The 24,655-nt window shown below is 38.8% G+C and overlaps 1 protein-coding gene across 1 annotated transcript in view; it reads left to right on the forward strand.

The window, feature by feature from the left end:
• LOC118800217 (tyrosine-protein phosphatase non-receptor type 14-like) overlaps positions 1 to 24,655 on the forward strand; it is an 87,597-nt gene that overhangs the window by 11,143 nt on the left and 51,799 nt on the right. The window contains exon 2 of the mRNA XM_036560412.1: positions 17,649 to 18,001. Coding sequence (XP_036416305.1) covers positions 17,828 to 18,001 — 174 coding nt within the window. The 5' untranslated portion in view covers positions 17,649 to 17,827. The remainder of the gene's footprint in view (positions 1 to 17,648; positions 18,002 to 24,655) is intronic.

Below are 24,655 nucleotides of genomic sequence, written 5' to 3' on the forward strand. Positions count from 1 at the left end.
CTTAAATGGTCCTTTGCCTGGTGAAATGGTTCTTCTGATTAATGGAGATTGTGTTGTTTATGGTTCTATATGGAGCCTTTTTAAAAATGGTTCTACATAGCACCAAAAATGGTTCTATTGGTACAAGCTTGACATGGTAACAATAGCAGAACTTATATTGTTGCTATATGGAATCATATCCAGCACATTCTCTCGATTTGAAGAGCGATTTCCCCATGCAAAGAACCCTTTAAGGATGCAGATGGTTCTTTGAGTGTTCATGGTTCTGTATAGAACCACTGTCTTTACTAAAGAACCCTTAAAGAGTCTTTTTTAAGAGTGTAGAGTGGTCTGGACTTATAAAGTGTTTTTTGTAAATGTTTGGTGTAATTTTTTTTTATGTAAAACTTGGCCCTTTAGCACAACTCAACTCTGACTGTTTGTCCACTTCCTGTAACCGTCGTTTCAAATTAAAAGCCCTCTTTGTAACTTCAAGACATTTAGTAAAATTCTGTGGCAGTGGCAGCAATAATCTTTCGTGGTGGGCTGCTGCTGCAAAATATATAAAGCAGAAAACCCTGTAAAAACGGAAATATTCTGTTGGGGAACGGAAGTATATTTCATTACTGTTTTAGCTAAGACACTGAAAGTGTGCATACTTGGTTATGTCCCATTAAATGGCTCTAAAGTGTTTCTGGGAGATCATGCAGTTTGCTGCTGTCACTACAGCCGAGTGAAACTGAAACTACGTCAAAGGACGGGAATGTTATGAGCATAAACGTCTCAAGAAAGCACAGCTTCAAAAAGACCAGTTGTTGTTGTTGAAATCTATGCACATAAAATCCATCCAGATGAAGAATTGCCAGTTGAACATCACTGGTTGCTGCACTCAGTCACTCTTTAGCTGGTTTACACTTTATATTCTCTGTAACTGGAGAAATTCTGCCTTTATTAGAGTAGACTGAGCAACTAAAAGCAGACAGCTAACTAGCTAACCAGCCAACAGACTAAAACAAACTTCAAATTCCTGCCCTCACTGGAAGAGTTACTTAATAACTGCTACAAAATAAATAATACATTATATTCATGTCTGTTATGAGCTTAAATTGCCTTTATTAAAACTATAACTCACATCAAAATCTAACATAACGCTGAGCTAACCTTGCTAGGTTGGTGCTAACATATCATGCAGCCCAATTACAAATGATATGCTATTATTACATATAGACAGTTACTCACGTACAATACATATGTGACTTACAATTAATCAAAATAGATATTGATCTGTATGTAATCATTCATTGGCTCTCACTGTCAAATCAAAGCAATACTGACCAATTGGCGATCGCCTATTTAGGCTGAAAACTGGCCAGTTCTAATCTGTCAAATCCAATCTGATGGGGCAGTTGTGGGCTGGAAGTTTGGGAACCAGCCTTGTGACCAGAAGGTCGCCGGTTCGATCCCCTCAGTACATGACAGCTGACAGTACTTGAAGTGCCCTTGAGCAAGGCACCTATCCCCAACTGCTCCCCAGGCGCCGTGGATAGGGCTGCCCACCGCTCCGGGCAAGTGTGCTCACTGCCCCCTAGTGTTTGTGTTCACTAGTGTGCATGTATGTGGGTGTTTCACTGCACGCATGGGTTAAATGCGGAGGTCTAATTCCAATGTGTTCAAACACAGTTAGCTAAAGGTTCATTCATCATCATCTATAGCTGATCAATCTACTTGTAGATAATTAAATGTATCATAGATTTGGGACATACTATTATTATGAATACACATTTTTATATAATTTGCTGCAGTTTAAACTGTGTGAAACAATGAATGATGAATGGTCCCATAATACTTTATTACATTATCATATATTGACATACAGTAAAGCATTTCTGAGAACGAGGCTTTGTTACAGCAACAACAATCTAATTCATATGGGACTCATAAAGTATAAAAACAATGTATGTGTGTGTGTGTGTGTGTGTGAATTTGAGTGGCTGAAAGCATTTCTGTGTGGGGAATGGAAAGTGTGTGTGTGTGTGTGTGTGTGTGTGTGTGTGTGTGAGGGAGTAGGATTAAAGAAAAACAGAGACATGGGATCATCACATGCTTCTGTGTTTGTGTTCTCCCACACTTCTCTACCTTTCCATCTGGAATGGACTGATAAGAGAGAGAGAGAGAGAGAGAGAGATTCATGAGAGCTTTGTTCCCTTTATTTAATCAGGTGGTTCTACTGAAGTTCCCTTTTTTTAAAAGGGAGAACTGAGGACAAGAACAACAACCAAAAACAATGAATCTATGCTTTTGCGTGTTAGCTTGTGCTCTGATGGAAGATATCTTATATGTGATCAGCACACCAGCATCATAGCAGATAGGAACAGAGAGAATCATGAGTGGAGATGGTGACGTTGCCGATGTGTGTTTTTTTGTGTTTTTCCGTCGGCTGTGGAGGAGCGTGTCTGCTCAGTGTCACTGTGCTTTGATCTCCATCTCTTCTCGGCTCAGTCAAGTTCTTCAGTGCCAAGTATTCCAGGGGTTCAGGTCACTTAGTGCTACTTCATGGAAAAAAGGTGGTCTGACCATACAGAATGTCCACCCTGTCACTGTTCAATACATTTGAACCAACCTCACTACCACACTGGAAAAAAAACCCCAGAGACATTTCAAATGTGTCAGATGGCACAGATACAATATGTTCTATCAAACCATTTACTGTACTGTACTGTATTGTACTGTACTATATTGTGCTGTTCTGTACTGTACTGTTCTGTACTGTACTGTTCTGTGCTGTACTGTATTGTACTGTACTGTATTGTACTGTTCTGTACTGTACTGTATTGTACTGTACTGTACTGTATTGTATTGTATTGTACTGTGGTGTGCTGTTGCTGTTGCTGTTGAAACAAAACCTCATATCTTCAACATTCTTAAGCTCACGTAAGGATCACTTTATTTTAAGGAACGTGTGTTGGGAGTTTATTAAGGTCTTGTTATTTGCTCAATAAAGCCCATATATAACACTTATAAATGGATTATTCATTCATTCATTAAGCTTTATGTATTATAGCCTGTATTAGTACTTCTTGGAGGTCTTTTATGTTAATATCACTAATAATTGCAATATTAACTTTAATAATAATAAAACACGTTGTTGCATTGTTATAATGCAAATTCTTGAGCATGCATTATCAATTAAAATGTTGCTAGTGTATAATTGACAGTGTTGATCTCTAGATGGAGTTTGACGCTCTAGATAGCAGCAAGTTTTAGATATGTTCCATAATCTAAAGAGCAGTTTTATTCATAGTAAACATTTTCATTTAGAATTTAGTATCTAATTTGGGCTTTACTGACCAATAAGAATAAGCCCTGAAGGAATTTCCAATACGTGCTCCTTAAAATGATGTGTTACCTAAAGTTTTATTTTTTTAAGTTAGCTTTTATTTCATTTTATTTTTTTTTATTTATATTTCACTTTATTTAAATGATTTTGGACGATTTCTATTGGTCCATTTATCATGAAGTGACCACACATTGTCTGTGTTTACATGCAAAGATTTTTGCCAATCCGATTGAACACGTTCCAATTACAGATTAAGACTGAGGTGTTTCTGCTCACTGTGCTCAACAATCTGATGGAAAATCTCCATTTACATGCAAACTACAACTAATCCGGTCCAAAATTACATGTATGTGTAGAGCATCACTTAGTGTAGACGTTACCATGGCAACATGCAACATGTGAGTCCAGTCAGAGTGAGACGAGCAGCATTGAGCAGTGCTTGTGTTTTAATTACTTTAAAATGACGTCAGACTCAGGAAAACGTCCTTCACATGTCCTTATTAAAGAAGGCCGAGAGGAAGACGTCGTGTTCTGAGACAGATAAGATGGACGTCCGTCCCACCGCCATCTTTTAAAGATCAGAGCATAAACTTCGTCTCCTCTGCAGACCAGTTTCTGCTCCCGCCATGTTGAACGTTATAAACTCTCACTATGCTGCGACGAACATGATCAGAACATACTTAAACTTTCCGATAGGGAATGTAATCAGATACAGGCGTTTACACAGATATTATTCTTCTATTTAACGGATTATTTACTGGATTACCCACCTCGTTCAATCGGATAGAAATTGTATTCTGAATGGCCTCAATCGGACTTGTCTATTCCGATTGAGGTGTATACATGGACGTGTTCTATTCCGATTGAGTTATTAGTCAGATTATTAACGGATTATTAGACTGCATTTAAACGTGGCTATTGTTTCCTGTTTTCCTTTATTTACATGCATTGGCTACCACCCAACCAATTCCTATTCTGTTTAATGTGATGTAAACATATAAAAGCCAAGAACTGTGAAAAATGATTGTGATCAGGTCATAAAATTGTGAGACGATGATCATTTTTGTAAGAAAACCTGAACCTGAACCATGAATGCGCTTCACATCAAAATGCCAGACACACTTATCACTTAGCGAGCGTAGGATGCTCTGAAACTGCGTAAAAGGTTTGGCTCTGGTTTGGTCTGAGCTGATAGCAGACGCATTAATGGTCTGGATGAGTCTGACTCCAAAATTGTATCAGCATGTGCTAATGCAGACCTGTGTGTGTGTGGGTGTGTGTGTGTCTTTGTTTTTCACCATTTGAGGGGACTAAAGGTCCCCAGAATGATAGGAAAACATAAAAACGTGAAAATATAGACAATATGGGGACATTGTGTAGACCACTGGTGCATATGTGTGACATTTTGTTCAGCGACGAGTCGACCATTTGTCCTCTGTTTGTGTCTGAAGCTGGTTTGAGGCCGCTTTAGTTAAACTGGCTGCAGACAAACTATGTGTGCATGTGTGTGATTAGATTATATCTGTGTAAGCCAGTGTTGTGTTATCAGGCAGACCATGTGTGTGTGTCAAATGGAATCTCTTCAGTTCGGTATCAAATGTCCTGCTCAGCATTTACCCATTGCATCTTTAGATGAAGCTAAAGTTTCTGCTAAATATATAGTGGAGAACTTTCAGGGCCTTCTAGGCCTTCTTAAATTTGTATATAATAGCTCATCATGCTTGTTGTAGATAAGCTCTGCAAAGATTGTAGTATTATTCTCATTTCATTTTTGCGTTTTACTTGGGAAGCTTGGCTAGGCCTTCAGGATCTGGACTGAAGACCTCACATGCTAGATTAAGGCCCGATCCCTAACTGGATCCATGTTGTTATTGTTGTTTTGGTTCTGTTTGTTGATAATATACAAAGTTGCTGCCAGTAATTGTGAATAATTGTGGTGTTCCTACTATGCAGTTGTTTTAGAAACCATAACTAATAGAACGCCTGTTTTTAGTGATGCACAGTGTGACATTATAATGCATGGTTACATCCCAAATGGAGCTTCAGAGAATGCTATAGAATGTGCTGCATAATAAATCATATTTTTATCATTTTCGCTATATGAGCGTCCATGATAAACACATTGTTAAGGGTTGCAGTGACAGAACAGGCCGAGTTACATTACATGCGCATTGCCAAAGTGATGTTTGTAGATAGGCAGGAATATAACATTGGAACCAGTAAGTGATTTCCAGCATTGGGCTTGAATGGTGTTTAGAGGGAGAGGGAGTAACTTAACCACTCAGCTAAACAACCAGTTACAACACATACACATGCACAGCTGAAAACCACTTTTTCCTGAATTACAAATGTGTTGAAAGTGCTTTAATCATGATGATTATTCTCACTCTCCGCATTGTGTGTCAATGATGTGAAGCAGTAATGTTACAACAAACCTGCATCACCATAAGGAGCTTTTTAAGGAATGAAATGGCCAATGAAATGTTTCTTTTTTTGGACATATGTGGACAGTTTAATCAGTTTGATCATGTCTTTTTTCTGTTGGGAAATTAAGTACACCTCCAGTTTCAGTTTTCAGTATTGGTATTGCCCCTTTTGACAGAAACAGCTTGATGTAGGTGTTTCCTATAACTGTTTACCAGTTTTAGGCATCTACTGGGAGAAATTTTTGCCCACTCCTTCATTCAGCAGTGCAATGTTTGAGGGGCTTCTTGCAAGTAAAATCCCTCAAGAGCATGAGGAATTCCTCTCTGACTAGGCCATTCCAAAACCCTCCATTTCTTCCTTTTGAGCCATTTTCTTGTGTGTTTGGGATCATTATCCTGTTGGAAGGTCCACTTCTTCAGCTTCAGCTTTTTTACAGATGGCCTCACATTCTCCTCAAGCACTCTCTGGCATGAAAAAGAATTCATAGTTGATTCTATGATTGTGAATTGGCCAGACCCCGAGGCAACAACAGTGCCCCAAACCATAACATTTCCACCACTATGCTTTACAGTTGGTACGAGGTTGTTCTGAAAAAATGCAGTCTTTGGTTTTTGCCAAACATAGCTGCTGGTACTGTGGCCAAACAACTCTATCTTTGACTCGCCTGCCCATAGCACATTGCTCCAGAAATACTAGCCCTTGCCTAGATTTTGATTAGCAAACTTCAGTCTTGCCCAGATGTTCTTTTTAGACAGCAAATGCTTCCTTCTGGCACACCTCCCAGGCACGTCAAAAAAAAGAAAGCCCCTTTGTTAAAACGATCAAGATACAGTGCATACCTGGATATGAGGCTGTTTATTTGGATGTGTAGACCTGAAGCACAGGAGGCTCTTTGTATAGCAGCTGCTATCTTCACAGCATGAACGACTCATTTCACATGAGTCGCATGAGTTATCTACAGCTTCCTTGGGATTGATTAGAGAAAACAGAGCCAACTGACAGACAGACAGCTCTCAAAAAAGGCACGTTTCTCGGGAATCTCCGCAATACCTGGAACGTGTATGGTCCTGTGTAGCATGTAACTGGAGGGACAGGATTTGACACTCAGGTTAGGGCCCGCTATCCTTTTCTACTGGATCTAAAGCAGCAGGGTGGTCTAACAGCATGGCCTCCATTGGTGTAATCAGCATTCAAAAGTTGTAGCTCTCTGAGAAAATCATGAACTTGCTTTTAGAATCTGGCTTTTTTTAATCTGTTAGGTGGTGACTGCAGTTTTTCTCAGACACTAATGCTTATAACGATTTCTAGATACGTTCTTTGAGTGTACAGTGTTGCTGATACAGTCGTATGCAAGAGTTTGAACTCCCCCGGCCACATTATATGTTTTTGTTGATTTTCTAAGTGAAAATAGATTAAGATATCCTATACAGGGAACTTAAATATGGCATTTGCAACACATTTGAGTGATTTTGATTTGTTTATAGTTTAACATATTGGAAAAAATGAATATAAAAAATATTAAATGTGCCACAACTTTTGCACAGACCATATTTTAGATTTTATGTTTTTCCCAATTTGTTTAATTCAGCAAAAAAACAACAAAAAAACAGAAAACAACCAACCAACCAACCAACCAAACAAAAAAACAATATAAATGTGCGTTGAATAACGTAAATGTGCTCAGTAGAGTATGCGTTTACCAAGAAAATCAACCAAAAATATCTAATACATTTTAAATGCATCGTTTCATTCCAAAATGCATTCTAAACACTAAAGTACATTTAGCATAAAATCATATTTTGGCCATTTCCATACATTTTTAAATGTGCTTTATACATTTTACATGCATTTCTTTTACATATGGGCTGAATGTAGTTGATCAGTCTGGTCTGAGGTTTGTCTTCAGTCTTGCACCAGAGCTGCGAGGCTAATGTAGCTAACAAGTAATAGTCATAAACAGCAGATCAGTTAGCACTGCACAGACTTCACAAGAAAGCCTGCTAAGCTAAACTAGCAAACAACTAGCAAACATTTTGAGCTTTTGTCTGTAATTCTATCCATGTTTACAGATAACAGTATGTCATAGTGTGTCAGGAACCACATAAGGAAGTCTGACATACTTCACAGCTCAGCACAAGGCCTGCAGTTTACACAATGCTAACTAATGCTAATGTGACTGTTAGCTTCTGTCTCCATTAGCCTCATAGCTCCAGTGCAAAACTAAAAGAAGCAGACCTCAACTGTCTTGGCCCGACTTCTTTTGAGGCAAGGGGGGGATTTTGGTGAATTCTTTCACTGAAATATCTTTAACATGAAAGCTAGTTAGCCACCGTAGCTTGTTTTGTCTTTGGCGGTAGCTTGTAATCCTGTGTGCTGGTGAAGTAGCTGTAATGACCGCAGTGTGGAGGTGAAGAATGCCTGTCTCTGCCTCCACACGCACGCGGACAGATGTGCTGATAAAGCAGAACAAAGTAGAGGGAAGGGGCAACAGATGACCACACATGCATGCACATCTTAACACACACTGAAGGAGTTCAGACATGAACAGCAGGTGTGAACACTCAGCTGCATGTGTGCGTGTTGGTGTGTGTGTGTGTGTGTGTGTGTGTGGTAGGGCCTTTATGCCTTCTGTGCTGCTTAAAAAAAAAGCAGAAGACAAAATGTTCTCTGTTCTTCAGACGTACTTGGAAGACCCCACATTACCCATCTGGAAGAACAGATTGCAGGGGTGTGGGGGTGGGAGTGGGCATCAAATGTACGACTTTCGCCCCGTCAAGGTTCAGACTTTGACATTATGGCCCTGTGGTGGGTCGTCCATTGCGCAGCTGCACATCATGCCGAATGCTGCTTCTGGAAACGTTTGTTAATTTAATTTTTCCACACTAAACTATATGAGACTTGGGAATTGTGGGCCGATGCTAATTTCGGATATTACTCATGCTTATATCTGCTAATGCTGGTATAAACATGTGCATTTAAACATTTATAGAATGTAGAAATCCATCTGAAATAGAATCACAGTGAAATAGAACTCTTACAGCCATGTGCAAAAGTTTGCGCACCCCTTGTTGATTTTCTAAGTGAAAATGGCTTAACACATCCTCTATCTTAAGGCACAATGGACAAGCACTGTTTGCTGACTTTAACGTATTGCAGATAAAAATAAAATATAAAATGTGGCCTGTGCAAAAATGATACATTTCATATGTTCAATTTTTTTTCAATACGTTAGGGAAAAATGACATATTTAAATTTATCCATATAGAGGTTGTGTTAACTCATTAAAATCAACAGAACCTTAATATGACCATGTGTGCCAAATATGCCCAAGCATATGCTTGATGTGTTGCATTGCTGTTGTGTTTATTTCTCAGTTGAAATTGTTGCTGAATCCAAAGTAAGATTGAGTACAATAAGTTATAGATTTTTACGTTATTTTATTATTTATTTTAAGTTATAGATGTTTTTTGGTTTTACTTCGGTTTTGCAAAGCACTGCACACTGTGTCAGGTGGATAGTTTTTACCCCTCTATTGCATGATGTTGCTTCATTATCCTCACTTTACAATGACATTATACATATTCAAAGACAATGATCGGGTTAACAATAAAGAGAAGAGTTTGAGTAAGTCAATAAAAAGCATGTACTTGGTCATACTGTCTCTTACTGGGCACTTTCAAACTTCTTTTTAACATTCAGTATGAATTTTTTTGGATAATTTGCAGAAATATGTTTTTTTTTGCCCAGCAGCAACATTGTGTGACAGTGGAATGGATTAAGCCAGTCACAAGCCACGTCTGACCAGTTCGGGGAACTATACCATTTCTTCCCATTGCCGCACAATGTTACCTCAAGGCAACATACTCCAAAAGGACCCCAGCACACATTATTACCATTATTTTTTTTTTTTTTTTCGGATTTAATAAACAGATAAAAAAAGACCATTTTATGCAAAATAGTGAATTAAATGTATTTTTTTTAATTGCTCTCATAATGTTTGCAGTAGAGGGTTAAATTTGCGCTAATCTACAGTGCGCATGTGCTGATGTAGCGTCGCTCGAACACAGCGGTGAGCAATGCGTCCGTGTGTGCCCAGCCTCGCCCTGAGCGCGAAACACTCGTCTTCTGAAGACTAGAACCACATAAGCAAGTGTGTTTGAGATTCCTGTCAGCACAGTTTGAGCAGCTGTGTGAAGAGCAGACATGCAGATTCCACTATGCTAATTGGAGTAAATAAGTTTTCATTACTTGTTAGCGTCATTAGCCTCGCAGCTTCAGTGCAGAACTAAAGAATCAAACTTCTGACACCAAATGTTTTGGGTGCTTAATGACATTTAGGGTAAAGGGCAATCAGTTAGGTTCAGTTTTTATTTTGATCTTGTTCATAATTGATATTAACATGAAACCTACAGTGAGTCAGCCAGAGAAGATTATGATGTAATGTTGCAACATTGTGCATTTCACACAATATACATGTGTGTGTGTATATATATATACTTTTGATTTGACCAGTTAAACCAATTTCATCTTCAATGATATGGAATCTTATTAGGCTGTTGTGATTGTATTTATAATTAGCTGGAAAGCACTAATATTATTGAGATTAGGCCATTCCTGCCAACTTTATATGTGTGCCTTTGATTGGTCAGTTGGACTAGTTTGATAGTGATTGATATTGCGTCGTATTAGGATATTTGGACATAATATTACACTATTCATGTCAATTATCCAGTGTTATTATAGAAGCTGTTCTGAACATATATGTCTACTTTTGGGCCGGTTGTTTTGCTTTGTTTGCTACAGTAAATCCTCATAAGTGTTTATGGAAAATTGTTTTTATTGATTACAAAATCAGTTTGTTTTGCTGTTTTTTGGGCAATGTTTCTGTCGCCTGTCATCATGTTTTAATCTCGCTATTTGGTCAAATTATGTGTGCATATGGGCCAATTGTGTTGTTTTAAACACCACACTTTGTTTGTCATAAGTATATTTTAAGAATTGCTTACAATATCATTTTGTTTAGCTGTGGGTTGTGCAGTAAAAAACGTTTGTGCTGCATCATCATGTGTTAATGAGTCGGTTTTCTGACTATTCATGCTAATTACATGTGTGGTTTCAGGCCAGCTGGGTCATTTTTGTTTGCTCCAGTAAATCTTTTTGAGTATTTCTTTTTAGAATTGTTTTGCATGATTACAATTAGGAGAGCACTGATACCACGTTTTCCCTTCTGGTACGATACCTGTTCCTCTAGTATCTGCCGACACTGAGTACCGATACTGCTATTAACTCTAACCTAATCACTCGATAGCTGCCTATAAATCCAGATATATATAGCAGTCCAGTTTTAAGTATTATATTTTGGTAAAAGGGTAACATATAAGCTTGAACAATTCAGTTGCCAATGATGTAGTGTTAGTTTCAGAGCTAGTTCAGCCAAAAATAATGTAGCTTTGTAGGGCAACCATTTGGCTAACAGCATTGGTGTTGGACAAACAGAGGAACATGTATTATTATTCAAAAAAGAGCCAATGGGTATTGGTAGATTTTTGGGTTGGATGGGTAACAGAGGCAGCCTCTTCAGATGAGCTAATGAGCTAACAGAGCTAATAAGTGTCACATTAGATGCTAATGAGAACCAGTCATCTTCTACACAAGGTGTTTTCAATGGACCTCGCTAACATTAGCTATAGTTAGCCTAGTTAGCGCTAAAGCTAGGCTATTTCTGCCTCCTTACATGGCTTTGTTTAACTCAAACCCCTGGTAGCAAGAGGTCAGTGGGCCACTGTTGGTCCGCTGATGGCAAAGCTGGCGGTCCACTGATGTTTTGCTCAGTGTTTTCCAGGTGGCCCACTGGTATTTAAGCAGAGTAATAAACAAAATTCCAGTTATCCTCACTCAATTTCCACTCATATTCCAAATTACTTATTTTTCCGTCCTTCCGTTCTTTAATTATACTTTGTAAATTACTTTAGTAAATCATTTTAATCTAGCTCAGTGTCAGCAACATTTTCTATAAAATCATTTTGCGTTAGGCCTAGTCATCATTATTTTTTTCTCTCAGTTGTTTATAATATTTGCCTTAGTTTATTTTATAAAATAAAAGTCTCTATTTAAAATCTGTTTGGGGAGATTAAAATCTAGTTAGAGCTTGTATGCAGGACAGTAATCTGGGTGGTCCGAGGGTGGACCAGCAGCGGCAGACAGTCAGTGGGATGCCGACCTTATCAAGCCAAGGGGACCGATATATGCTTGCTATCTGGGACTTGAAGTGACCATTCCAGTTATCTGCTTTCACCAAAAAAAACAAAAGAAGATCAGGTTTAAATTTGTAAGTAGTTAATCAAAACATCCCCAAAGCTGTTAGATTAATATTACCTGTAAAGCACAATAAAAAAAAAACATGATTTATGAAAATGTATTAAAATAGAAATATCTCTTTTTGAAAATTAAATCTTCAAGGAAACTGAAAGACAGATTTGGTCAGCATGTTTATGTTGAAATAATGTACATATTTGAATCGAGTGAACTTTGCATTACTTTTTCAGTGCTATTTTGTGTGTTTGTGTGCCTGTATTTTGCTCTCTGTCTCTGTCTCTGTCTCTCTCTCTCTCTCTCTCTCTCTCTCTCTCTCTCTCTCTCTCTTTTCCTACACTATGTATTTTCCGAGCCACAAAATTACAAACTTCGTGCTCTCTCACTGTTTGCGTGCGCTCCAAATAGCTCGGTGCTGGTGCTGGAGTGGTGCAGAGGTCTTGGGGCAGTGTGGAGGTGAGGTTGAGCCTGGAGGGGGTGTTTTGGTGTTTTTTTGTTTTTTTTGTCTGTGTGAAAGCGAGGGCGCAGTGCAGTCTCATTGTTTTGCTCGCATCCGCTCACCACAAGCAAACGAGACCCAACGAGGACAGCTAAACGCGGCGCTGACCGCGACTGAGCCCCAGCTAACCTCTTCACCCAAACCCCTATGTGTGTGTGTGTGAGACTTGTTTAGATCATGTTGGTTTGGGAAGCAGAAGAGAGCGCAGTGGCAGTCAGAGCACTTTAACGGCTCCAGTTGGGATTCAGAGCAGCATCTGGACGACCTTTGAGCAACCACAGCAGCGGTGCAGTTAAATAGCCATATATGTTCAGCCATAAAGTGAAAAAAAAATCCAATTTAGAGTAACAAGGCCAATGTAGCTAACAAGTAGTAGAAGCGAATATCCCATAAAATTGTGCTGAACTTGCCTTATAGTGAAAATCCACTGCTTTTCCAAAATTTCTGCCTTATCCAGATCTTTGAGATGTAAACAAGGCCGTTCATAGTGGTTTGATGTGGAGTGATTCATTGTAGAGAAACTTGCTGACTCAGATTTACGGTGGTGGTGATAGGAACCAGGCGTCACAATGTCTACAACACAAATATAGGCATTTTATTTACTACCCAAAGCCACAGGTGACCCTACACGTGTCTTCTGAGTTTCACATTCAATGTTCATAATGGTAAATCTTAAAAAATACATATTCATTGAGGCCCTGCCTGTACACACACACACACACCAAACCACTCTGAATGACCTTGTTTACATCTTAATTTCATCACCACACGATTAACACATTGTTAAGTATTGCAGTGATAGAACAGATCAAACTACCCAAAGTGACATCATTAAGTTGCTGAGAGTAGCTTTAGAGAAACATTCCAACCAACAGGCTTTTCCTTGCACTGGGCTTGTACTGTGCTTTCTTGTGGGGGGAGCAAATGACTTAACCATTCAGTTAAACAGCCACTTACAGAGCTCACACATGAAGAAACTACTCCTGAACTTCTAAATGACCTCAAATGCAATGGCCGTTCCCACCCTGTGTTGTATAAAACAGTGGTCACCGGCCTTCCTCCTGGACATCTGCTTTTCTGCAGAGTTTAGTTCTCCCAACCAACCTAAGACTCATGCAGAGTGTGGTTAGAAGTAGACTCCACATGAAGGACCAGGGCTGGTGACCACTGGTGTGAAATATGTGAAGGAGTAATGGCTACTGTTACAACAAACCTGCATCACCATAAGGAACATCACAAGGATATATATATATATATATATATATATATATATCAATTAGCACACTGCAAACAAGGCTACTGTTTTTTAGCTATACAACATACACTGACTACTTACATCACTTACACATAACTTATATTACTCAATGTATGTACAAATTTTAATAGTTTTTAGAGCACTAAAATAAATTAATACTAAAAGGAGAGGGATAAAACAGGGCACGTTCAAATTATGTTAAAAACTGACAAACTCTCTCTCTCTCTCTCTATATATATATATATATATATTTATATATATATATAATTTAGTAACATTTCCACAAAACAGCAACTTTACAGGAGAGGGCAAAAACTTTCTTTGATTTCAATGTAAGTTAATGGAAAGAGTTTTTATTCTAAGCATTTTTGGAGCATTCCTATTGGTCCAATCATCATGAAGTTCACACAGTGTAGAGGGAGCTGCTGAGCTCAAATGATGCAGAAAAGTAAAAACTGCAAAAAAGAGATACATGGTTTTCATTTGACAGCGACGATATGTAACTACATATAACTATATACAAACTCTCTCTCTCTCTCTCTCTCTCTATATATATATATATATGTATACACATATATATATACACACACACTAGATGACATACTATAAACATGGTCTAAAAATGATTCAAATTTATACATACAAATTTAACCGATGTAAGTAAAGTCAGTGCACCTTCTTTTCAGTGTATGTTGTACAGCTATGAAGCTATAGCTTGGTAGCAGCTGGAAACCTGAGTTGCGTCCGTACTTTTTTCCATGTTTATTTATAACAGTGTATAATACAGTGTCAGAAATAAGTCTATTCGAGATTACTTGTCATCTCCACACAGATGTTTGATGTGTGATGATTTAGGCATAAATTACTAAATTACTGATACATGTAGTAATTTATGCTTAAACATAAATTACTGTCGTTAGTAAGAACTGCGTTAATGTATTTCATGTGGAACCGATCTACACATCTGAAACAAGCACATTCAAAACAGCACTTTTTCACCGAACATGTTGCAATTCAGCTACATCAGTCAAAAGTGAGTGTGATTGTAATATTCAATAAAGCGTTTGCTCATTTGATTGAACAAAAAATGTTGTAAACAGTATGAGCTTGTTTTGTTTTTATCGTCTGCTGTGCTGATTCAAATCGAATTGTGGTGAAATATGAGATGTTTTGATCCACTGAATCATAGTCAGATTGATTTGTGAGGTTCAGGATTTGCCAGGATCTTCGCTGTTTACTTGCTGTTATTCTCCGTCTCACTTTCCCTAAACTTTATCCGCGCAGACAGAGCTGCCCGCGGCGTTCTTGTGTCAGGTGTGCTGTGTTATGGCAGTAGATGGAATTTGGGCTCGGATCCAGGCCGCCTATCTGCACCCCTCCACCAGCACCCAGACAAGCGCCGACACATTCCTCTCTCTTCTTCTCTTTCTCCGCCGCTCCTCCTCCTTTCATTACCTCGCTTTTCTTCTTCTTCTTCTGCCCTCATGCTCTCGTCTCCTGTCGTCTGCCATTATTTTTCTCCTTCTCCGTATGTTTTCACGCAGTACTGGGCAGTGATACAAATTACAGCAGTGATATTTTCCAAACGGAAAGTATTATTAGGGTATCAGATTTAGTTTGCATTAAAGAGGCTGTCAAATCATTTCTGTAATCCATGTTTTGTAGTTTAGCTATGTGGTCCTTCTGTTGATCAAATACAGGTCAATGCTGCTCATTTCTATAGACAGTAAACTCTATTTGGATTACGGTTATATGGCTGTATGTTTTCAAATCTGCCTCTAATTAATGATCATCAAGTCATATATCTTTAGTATCACTGATGTACAAAAGTTTGAAAATACCTAATGACAGGTTTTGTTGATTTTCTGTGTCAGAATAAGTTAACATATTTAACACACCCTCTACAGAGAACACACTTAAATATGGCGTTTTTCTACAAATTTCAGTGCACAATTTCTGTTTATTTGGAAGAAAAATTAAACCAAACCAAAAATATAAAATGTTCCATAACTTCAGCACAGGCCACATTTAATGTTCAATATTTTCCAATATATTAAATTCAGCAAATAAATAATATAAGTGTGGGTTAAAATGTGTAGGTGTCAACTTATTTTCACTCAGAAAATAAGTTGAGAGAGAGAGATAGAGAGAGAGAGAGATGAAGAGAGTCAGAGAGAGAAAGAAAAATGGAGAGAGAGAGAAGCAGATAAAGAAAGACAAAGAAGTAGAGGGAGAGAGACAAAGAGAAAGAAATGGAGAGAGAGAAGCAGATAGAGAAAGAGAAATAGAAATGGAGGGAGAGAGAGAGGAAGAGAGAAATGGAAAGAAAGACAGAGAGAGAGATAAAGAGAGTCGGAGAGAAAGAAAAATGGAGAGAGAGAAGCAGATAAAGAAAGACAAAGAAGTAGAGGGAGAAAGAGAGAGAAACAGAAAGAAAGAGTGAGAGGAAGAAACAGAGAGCGAGAGAGACAGACAAATGGAGAGAGAGGCAGATAGAGAAAGAAGGAAAAGAAATGGAGGGAGAGAGAGAGAGGGAGAGAGAGATATGTACAGAGGACGAGAGAAACGGAAAGAAAGACAGAAAAATGGAGAGAGAGAATGAGAGGAAGAGAGAGAAAGACAGTGTATTGTATTTTTTTGTTTGTATTGTTTTGTATTTTGTTTTTTGTTTTTTTTGTTGTTTTTTTAAGATTAACTTTTAATGTATAGATAATTTTGTAGTGCTTTGACAGTACAAATGGAAATGTGTCATGTCAATAAAGCAAACCTGAACTTGACATTGACAGAGGAAGAGAGAAACGGAAAGAAAGAGTGAGAGAAAGAGAGAGAAATGGAGAGAGAGAAGCAGATAGAGAAAGAGAAAAAGAAATGGAAGGAAAGAGAAACAGAAAGAAAGTGAGAGAGAGAAAGAAATGGAGACAGAAAGAGAGATGAAAGAATGAAATGGAAAAAGAGAGAGCAAGGAATAGAGAGAGAGAGAGAGAGAGAGAGAGAGAGAGAGAGAGAGAGAGAGAGAGAGAGAGATTGAGGGTTAGACTTTCTCCTTTAGAAACAGGATACATGTGCTTTACTTCAAAGGAACCTTCTGCCTGCATGTTTAATGTGGTGTACTTGAAAGACAGTGAAGTGTATGAGAGAGAGAGAGAGAGAGAGAGAGAGAGAGAGAGAGAGAGAGAAGAGAGAGAGAGAGAGAGAGAGAAAGAGAAAGAGAGAGAGAGAGAGAGAGAGAGAGAGAGAGAGTTTTTGCTGAAGTCTTGAAGAGTTTGGTGAAAAATCTAACTTGCCAGTTTTCAGTCATCTTACCTCAAATGTAGTTCTTCTGCCAAGACATGCTTGTCTGAAGTTTTCCTCTGTAGTTTTGCGCTGGAGCTACGAGGCTAATGTAGCTCATATACTTCAATCAGCACTGTGTAAACTACACGCCTAAATCACTGCATATGTGTTTCAAACCCTTTCAGATCTCTAACAGACATTCTCATGTAGTTTCTGACACTGTATGACAAACCGTCATTAATAAAATGGACAAAAGCACAACCAAAGTTCAGACTGTAGGCTGACCGCTGCCACTGTTTTAGGAAGATGTGGTCAAACTTGGTGTTAGCTTATTTTATAAAGTGTTGTATTTCAGTTTCACTCAGTGTTTTGTTCCATTTTTCAGTCTTCGTTCTTGGTTTGCTGGATCTGAACTAAGCCCAGACTAAATAAGACTTCCCAACAGCCTTGGTATTAAGCCTAAGACTAGGTTTTACCTTTGTCTGGTTAACCTACTTTAGGATGTTTTGCACTTACGAAATATAATATAACAGTTTTTCTCCTCTGTTTCCCGTGTCTCCCTGCAGCTCCCAGGATTCCGCCTCCTGTCTGCCCCTCAGCTTCCTCTCGGAATGGGACTGCACCTTCCCAGGGTGCACTTCTTCAGCGGGGGGTGTGGCCATCCCCAGGTGGGGCAGGCGGCCTAGTCCCCCCCCAGTCCCCTGACCTTTTGACCCCTGAGACCCCTGCCTGACCTTGCCCAGCCATGCCGTTCGGACTGAAGCTCCGCCGCACGAAGCGCTACAACGTCCTGAGTAAGAACTACTTCGTGACGCGGATCCGTCTGCTGGACAACAATGTGATCGAGTGCACGCTGTCTGTGGAGAGCACCGGCCAGGAGTGTCTGGAGGCGGTGGCCCAGCGCCTCGAACTGCGCGAGGTAACACGCCACATCACGTTGCAATGTATGCTGGGGATTGTAGTGCAGCGCATTGGGAAACGGGCTTATATTAATAGAAAACTAAAATTATTTTGCGGGCCAGATAGGATTGTTGTGTTTGACACAAGTGGTTTAGTGTGTAATGATGCTGGTGGAGCAGTTCAGTTGCGAAAGCTGACCTACAGGCCAGTTTTCCTCAGGCTTGATCTGATTTCAGTTCCTGGCTGTTTTAGAGGCTGTGTTGTGTAAAGAGTCTCACTAAAGCACTGTGTGTTTTATGGTTAGCGTTAGCGCCTTTGATCATGACACATCGCTCAAGGCTGAGTGAGCAGTAAGGATCAAGTTCAGGATCTCAGCACTGTTGAACCTTTGTAGACTGCTGGCTTTGTGTGTGTGTGTGTGTGATTGTTTTCATTCTTTGTTGGGATAAAAATGCTCTGACTTTGTAGTACACCCAAACAAAGTCAATGAAATGGTCCGATGTTCTAAAGCTTATTCCTTATCTCATTGTTTAAAATATATTCTTACATATAGGTATATATGGGTCATTCTACCAAGATGGTTCAAAGTCAGTTTAAACCCTTTTCAGACTTTTAACTGACTTGGACTTCAGACTAAAATCCTTTTGCTGAGTGACCCTGTATCTTTATTTTATTAAAACATATGGTTGAAAAAAAATTCCTTGTTGTCGGAACGTTACCGAAACCTTACCAAATGTTTTGTTAGTGACAAATCTAGCTGATTTTGAGCTGAGCTCAAAAACACTAGCCAGGCTAACATGACTAGCAAACACAGCTTTTAACAGTTATAAGCACATAAAAACATAATATTTTTCATTAAAGCACAAAAAAGTTACTTAATTGCAGAAAACGTGCTTTGGTAGTGACAACTGTACATACTGAGTGTCTGATTTTAGAACACATTCACTTCAAAACAATGGGATCTGACTGCTCATCCCTGTCCCTCATGTGGCCATGAGGGACAGGGATGCAGCCTCACTTCCTGATCTAAAATGCAGGGTGTGGCTAAAATAAGGCTCCGCCCACAGACTAAAACTCTTTATGTTTCGGTATTGACATGAAAATGTGGGAAAGCATTTTTATTATTATTTTTACATTTTACGTGTTTTTTTATTAATTAATTAAAAATATATATATTTTAACAATACAAACAATAGAAAAAATGTTAAGTATTATTTTCACAAATGTAATTTTAGGGGTTGGGGTTTGGAACAGACACCCAAGAGAAAGTACCCTATAAATGACTATTTTGTATACGTTTAGCCGATTACTATCTTTTTAATGCCTTGAATTTAAGCAGCTCATAACAAAGTCTTTGTAAATATCTATACGCAACATATTATTATTACAAATAGGTACATATATATGACCCCACGTCCTGACAAGGTAGAAAAACGAACGTGCATGTGTGTGTGAATTCCTCCAGCGAATTCTCACCTTGTTGTAAAATTTCTCAGTTCCTCTGAATGTCGTAAATCTGAAGGGACCCCCCTGCCCACCCCTCCCCCCCACACACACACGGCATCACGGATCCCATGAACTCCCAGTGCCCCTCTCACCTGCACGTACACCCTGAAACCCTAGCCAAATAGTTTTTAGAGCTTATTGAAGCAATAATTGCTTTATGTTCTTAATATCTGTGTAGTGTGAGTGGTTACAGAGGGGTCCACCTCCATCAGAAGGTGCCCCCCGATTGGTCCAAAAGCTGTTCATGATCTGAAATCTGGGAGCTTGACCTGCCCTGGAGCAAGTTAGGCATGCGGCATGTCCAGGGTCAGGTCAAACTACGCTTAAAGCTCCCATATCATAAGAAAGTGTTTAAAATAAAATACTTTTTTCGCATAAAAAGGGTAAAAAATGTTTTAAAATGTATGATTCACACCATACAGTCCACATATGGAGACTGAGCAGCAAAAGCAATTTATTTTGATATTTACCGGTTTTCTGATGTCACAAAAAATGCTTTAAATATATCCCCCCATTCAGCTAGCAGCAGTTTAGCCCCACCCATTCAGACTTATTGTTATAAGAGGTGTTTCAACCTGGACTGCTTTTTGAATGAAGCACACTGCAGGGCAGCCAATCAGAACACATTCCATTATCATACATGAGCCTTAAAGGCACAGCCTGTTTCATTTAAGGAATAAAGACAAGCTGACAGTTGACGTGTATAAAAATAAATCATGACTTATTTCATGAATAAAACCACACAATTATCATAAGATACATGAAAAAGTAGGATATGGGCCTTGGCTTAGCAAGAAATCCTGCTTTGTGAGAGACACGCCCTACATGTTCCCAAAACTTTGGCATGTATTGCAAATCGCAAACAAACAAGGGAAAAAAATCGACTCATACTGCTGCACTGCTGCTCGCTTGGCTCTTCATGCTGAAATGTGTTGCTTCTTAGCGCATTTGTTCCGGCCTGTATCTCTAAGCCCATCAGCAGCAGGGCGATGGGAAAGCAGCCAGTGGCTGATGGGAGCCAGCCCTCGATCACCTGGGCCATCCCGTAAGAGTCTTAAGCTCAGTGTAGTGGAGAGAGAGACCTGGAAGTCTTCCTCCCTCCACCGCTGTAATGATGACGGCTGTTGTACGAGGCCTTTGGGAGCAGTTTTCTGGCAGCAGTGAACGGCTCTCAGGAGCTACTGTACGTACAGGCTGCTTTATGTCTGCTGTGAGTGCCAAGAAGTGATTATTTTGCTAAGAGAAGCTGATTATTCCCACAGATACTGTTTGCACTGGGTGGAATTTTACTCATGGCTTAACTGGCATTGGCCTGAAGCAGAAAGTAGCTAACGTTGCTAACGGTGAATGAAAGTGAATAGCCACAAACTAGCATTATACAAATAGAGCAATGCTAATCATGGCACCCCTTTGTTGTTAACCGCATTAGCATGCTAGGTCAAGCTAGTCCTTGAGCCTTGCTAGTTGGAATGTACTGAAACAATCCATACCACACTTGTTTTTGGATGTAGAAGCGGAGATGTTAGTTTGATTTGAATTTAATGAAATGTTTTTACAATTTTTGCCACATTTTTGACTGTTTGACATTGAAACAAACTGAAAAAGTTGAAAAACTTGAATGCTAATCAAATATGTAACTATGTCTAGGCCTTTTCTTTTTTTTTTTTGCTTAGTTGTTGTAACTAAAGAACAAGCCTAAAGTAGCCAAACTGGCTAATTAGCTATCTTCCTTCCTAGCTTTCTTTGGGCAATTTTCCACTGCGCATTCAAAAAGTCTTATGGTTCTAGTTCTAGTTCACTTCACCTACTTAAAAGACATCTTTAATAAGTGACTTTATTCTGATTTTACCTCTTTTTGCTCAGTTTATGCCACTCTAAAGCATCTAATGTCGCTAATTACCTGCCTTGCTTGCTAGTTATAGCTAGCTTAACATATGGGCTAACACAAAAACAGTATACTGGACTGTTTCGAGCCCCTATATTCACACAATGTCTAGAATTACACCGATTCATGTGTGGAATCAAGCGAAGTTCATAGTTTTCTCTGTTGAGTGTAAAAATTTGAGTAGAAACATTGTGTAGAAGCTAGCATAAATGCTAAAAACATTAGCCTTAGCTTCACTTGTGAAGCTCTAAAGTAATAATTCTAAAATACTGACTGGCGCATCGTCATACCATTCTCGTTCATGTTATGGTGCATTTATTGGAGATGTAAGAGTGTTTCCTGTCTTTATCTTCACCTGGAAACGTAAAGAGTTAGCTGAACTGTCTGTGGCTTTGGTGTTACCGAACACAGGGCAGTGCACCCTCATTAGCTCCTGTTTGTGCTCTTGAACAGGTACCAAAAACCTTAAAACTGAACGTTTGGTACTGGTAATGGTGGCCAATGGAACAAAACATATTTACAGTTTGCTAGTACCAAAGATGCTGGTTCTTTGTGCAATGAAATAAAAAAATGCATTTTATTGGTAGCTAATGGCAGGTTGTACTGAACCGATATACTGCACTGTAGACAAGTGTTTACAGTCAGTCAAAATCATGTATAGAGTCAAGCAGAGCTTATATTCTCTTCAGTGTGTGAAAATCTGTATGCTAACAATGCTATCAACATTAGAATCAGCTACTAGTATTAGCACTAGCCTCAAAACTTGTAGAAACCCCAAATTAGAAGTTAGAGCTTCTGTTGTTTTCTCTGTATCCATGATATGTGTCGATGTACTTGCTTGCTTTTGGTTGACATTCATTCACCTCAACCCAACACACCCATTTCACATGCCACTTTTTGCAATGTAATATCGCTGGTGTCGGAACAAAACCTTGTATGTCCATTTTTAACGTTTTTCAGTTTTTAACATCATTTGAAAATATCCGTTGCCCTTTACATTGTATGTAAATTTCATGATGAGTGGATCAAAGGAAATGACCCAAAATGACTTGGAAAAAATGTCTGGTTCCATTGACTTACACTAAAAGTAAAGTATGTTTTTTCCTTTTCCTGTAAAGTTACCATTTTGGAGGTTCAGACAACAGTAATATGAATATGTTGTAACACAAGCCTGGCGTTGAATATATGAATTTGATGAGTTTATGATGTATTCAACTAATATAATTTATTTATTTTTTCTTATACATGCTCCTCATAGTAACAATAACTGTTCTTTTTAAAGGCCTTTGCCAATGAAGTGTTGTCATTCAGGCTGCAGTTTTGATGTCTTAAATAAACAGACGAATGAATATTTGTAGTATATTCACATCTGTATATTTTTATTCTCTGTGAATTATTTTAAACAGCAAAAATGACATTGTCAGCATATGGGTTCAAGTCATTAAATAATAATAACAGTAATGATAGTGCATAATAGTGCACACTGCACGTGAACTGTATGATGCGTTTGTGCGAGTTTGTGTAATTATATCGTGACGGTAATTGCGAGTCCGCGTTGGTGTGTTTCATTGTGTAAACGTCAGTCGTCGGCGAGCCTGTTAGCTGAGTCGACTCTACCTTCAGGCAGTGGCCGTGACTACTGAGCGACGGTGTTTCTGTTTTTCTGTTTGTTTCTTTGTGTGTGCAGTGAGTGTGTGTGTGTGTGTGTGTGTGTGTGTGTGTGTGTGTGTGTGTTTGATCACATCAGTGAGATTAAACATGAAGTAGTGTCATTAATCTAATGTGTGTTGACATAAGGCACAGGTCCTGCCTGCGGGTATCACACAAACACACACACACACACACACACACACACACACACACACACACACACACACACAAACACCTCCTGCTAAACTGTGGAGTACATTGAGTAGGTTGAATTACTATGAACATGCCCTGCCCATAAATGCATTCTTTTATAGCAACTGTTGCTAGGTTGGACAAACATTAAGGAACGTCTCATTCAACCTAATGAAATTAAGGACCTTTGTTAAAATTCGTGTTTATAATCGAAGTGTGCAGCTTTGTCTAGATCAAAGCAGAAGAAGTCACATTGACTGTGTTTACATGCACTTAATAAACTGATAACTGTAGAAAATCAGGTTTTGTTAGTAATCCAATTAACATGTTTACATGCACTTGAGTAATCAGATAATGTGAAACTCCAGGTCTACATGAGTCAGACAGTAATCGGATTTCTGCTTTGTGAATATTTACATCCTTCATTTGACAAGAATGTATTTGGTTTCAGCATCACTCCAAACGTTTCCTGCGTCTCGCGGCAATGCTACTCGCTTATTTCCGGTACTGCCATCTGTTTTCGCACATGCTCAGACTGAGAAATCCAAAAGAAATCAGAGTAAGAGTTTACATGCACTGATAAATCTGATTACTGAGCTAAAATCCAGCTCTCTTTATCAGATTTTTTAATCAGATAACTGCAGAAATCTGATGATGATTGGATTATTGAATACATGTAAACGCACTCATTGTTGTATTTTAGTTCCCTTAGCATTAACACTTATTTATTTAACTCTGAACCAAAATAGTTAAACCAAAAAAAATTATACAATTGAAAAACCGCAACTGACTCATAGTATTCCAATTCCAAGTTCATTTGGCAGTATTCTGAGTTAACCAAGCCCTGATCAATCCAGGAAAGGCTGGAGAACACTTTTTTTGAGAATACCCAGTTGAAAGCTAATTTGTAAAGCATGTTTACCAATATATTTGAGTTAATTTTACTTGATTTTATTTGATTTGTTGCAGCAGTGACAACAAATGAAAGCTGAAATCTAATTGGTTTAGATTTCCCGCTGTTCTTCAGCCTTGTGCAAAATCCAAAACTATCCATTCCGTAATTTCCAACTCATGAATACATGGGAAAACGTCGACATTTTGCCCCAAATCAAGCACTGGTTTGAATTCATACGGTGCAAAAGGAGACATGTTTTATAAGGAGACATGTGTCAGCAATGCTGTTTATTGGCACATACTGTTCAGAATCAGTGAGCAGTATAAATTCCAAGTGTATGATGGCCTCCTCATCAGTAAAATCCACAAAGCTCAGATATGTCACCCCATACTGGTGACGTCCCAGACACGCCTTCCCAACAGGAGCAAACACGCCTGGATTGAGGCCGGTATGGGATGTTGCACAAGCTGTTTGTTGTGTGTGTGTGTGTGTGTGTGTACAGGTGTGTTGCCCTTTGCCAGGTAGTGACCCCACAGTTGGGCTAT

Source organism: Colossoma macropomum, unplaced genomic scaffold (assembly GCF_904425465.1).
Source record: "Colossoma macropomum unplaced genomic scaffold, Colossoma_macropomum, whole genome shotgun sequence".
Taxonomy (NCBI): domain Eukaryota; kingdom Metazoa; phylum Chordata; class Actinopteri; order Characiformes; family Serrasalmidae; genus Colossoma; species Colossoma macropomum.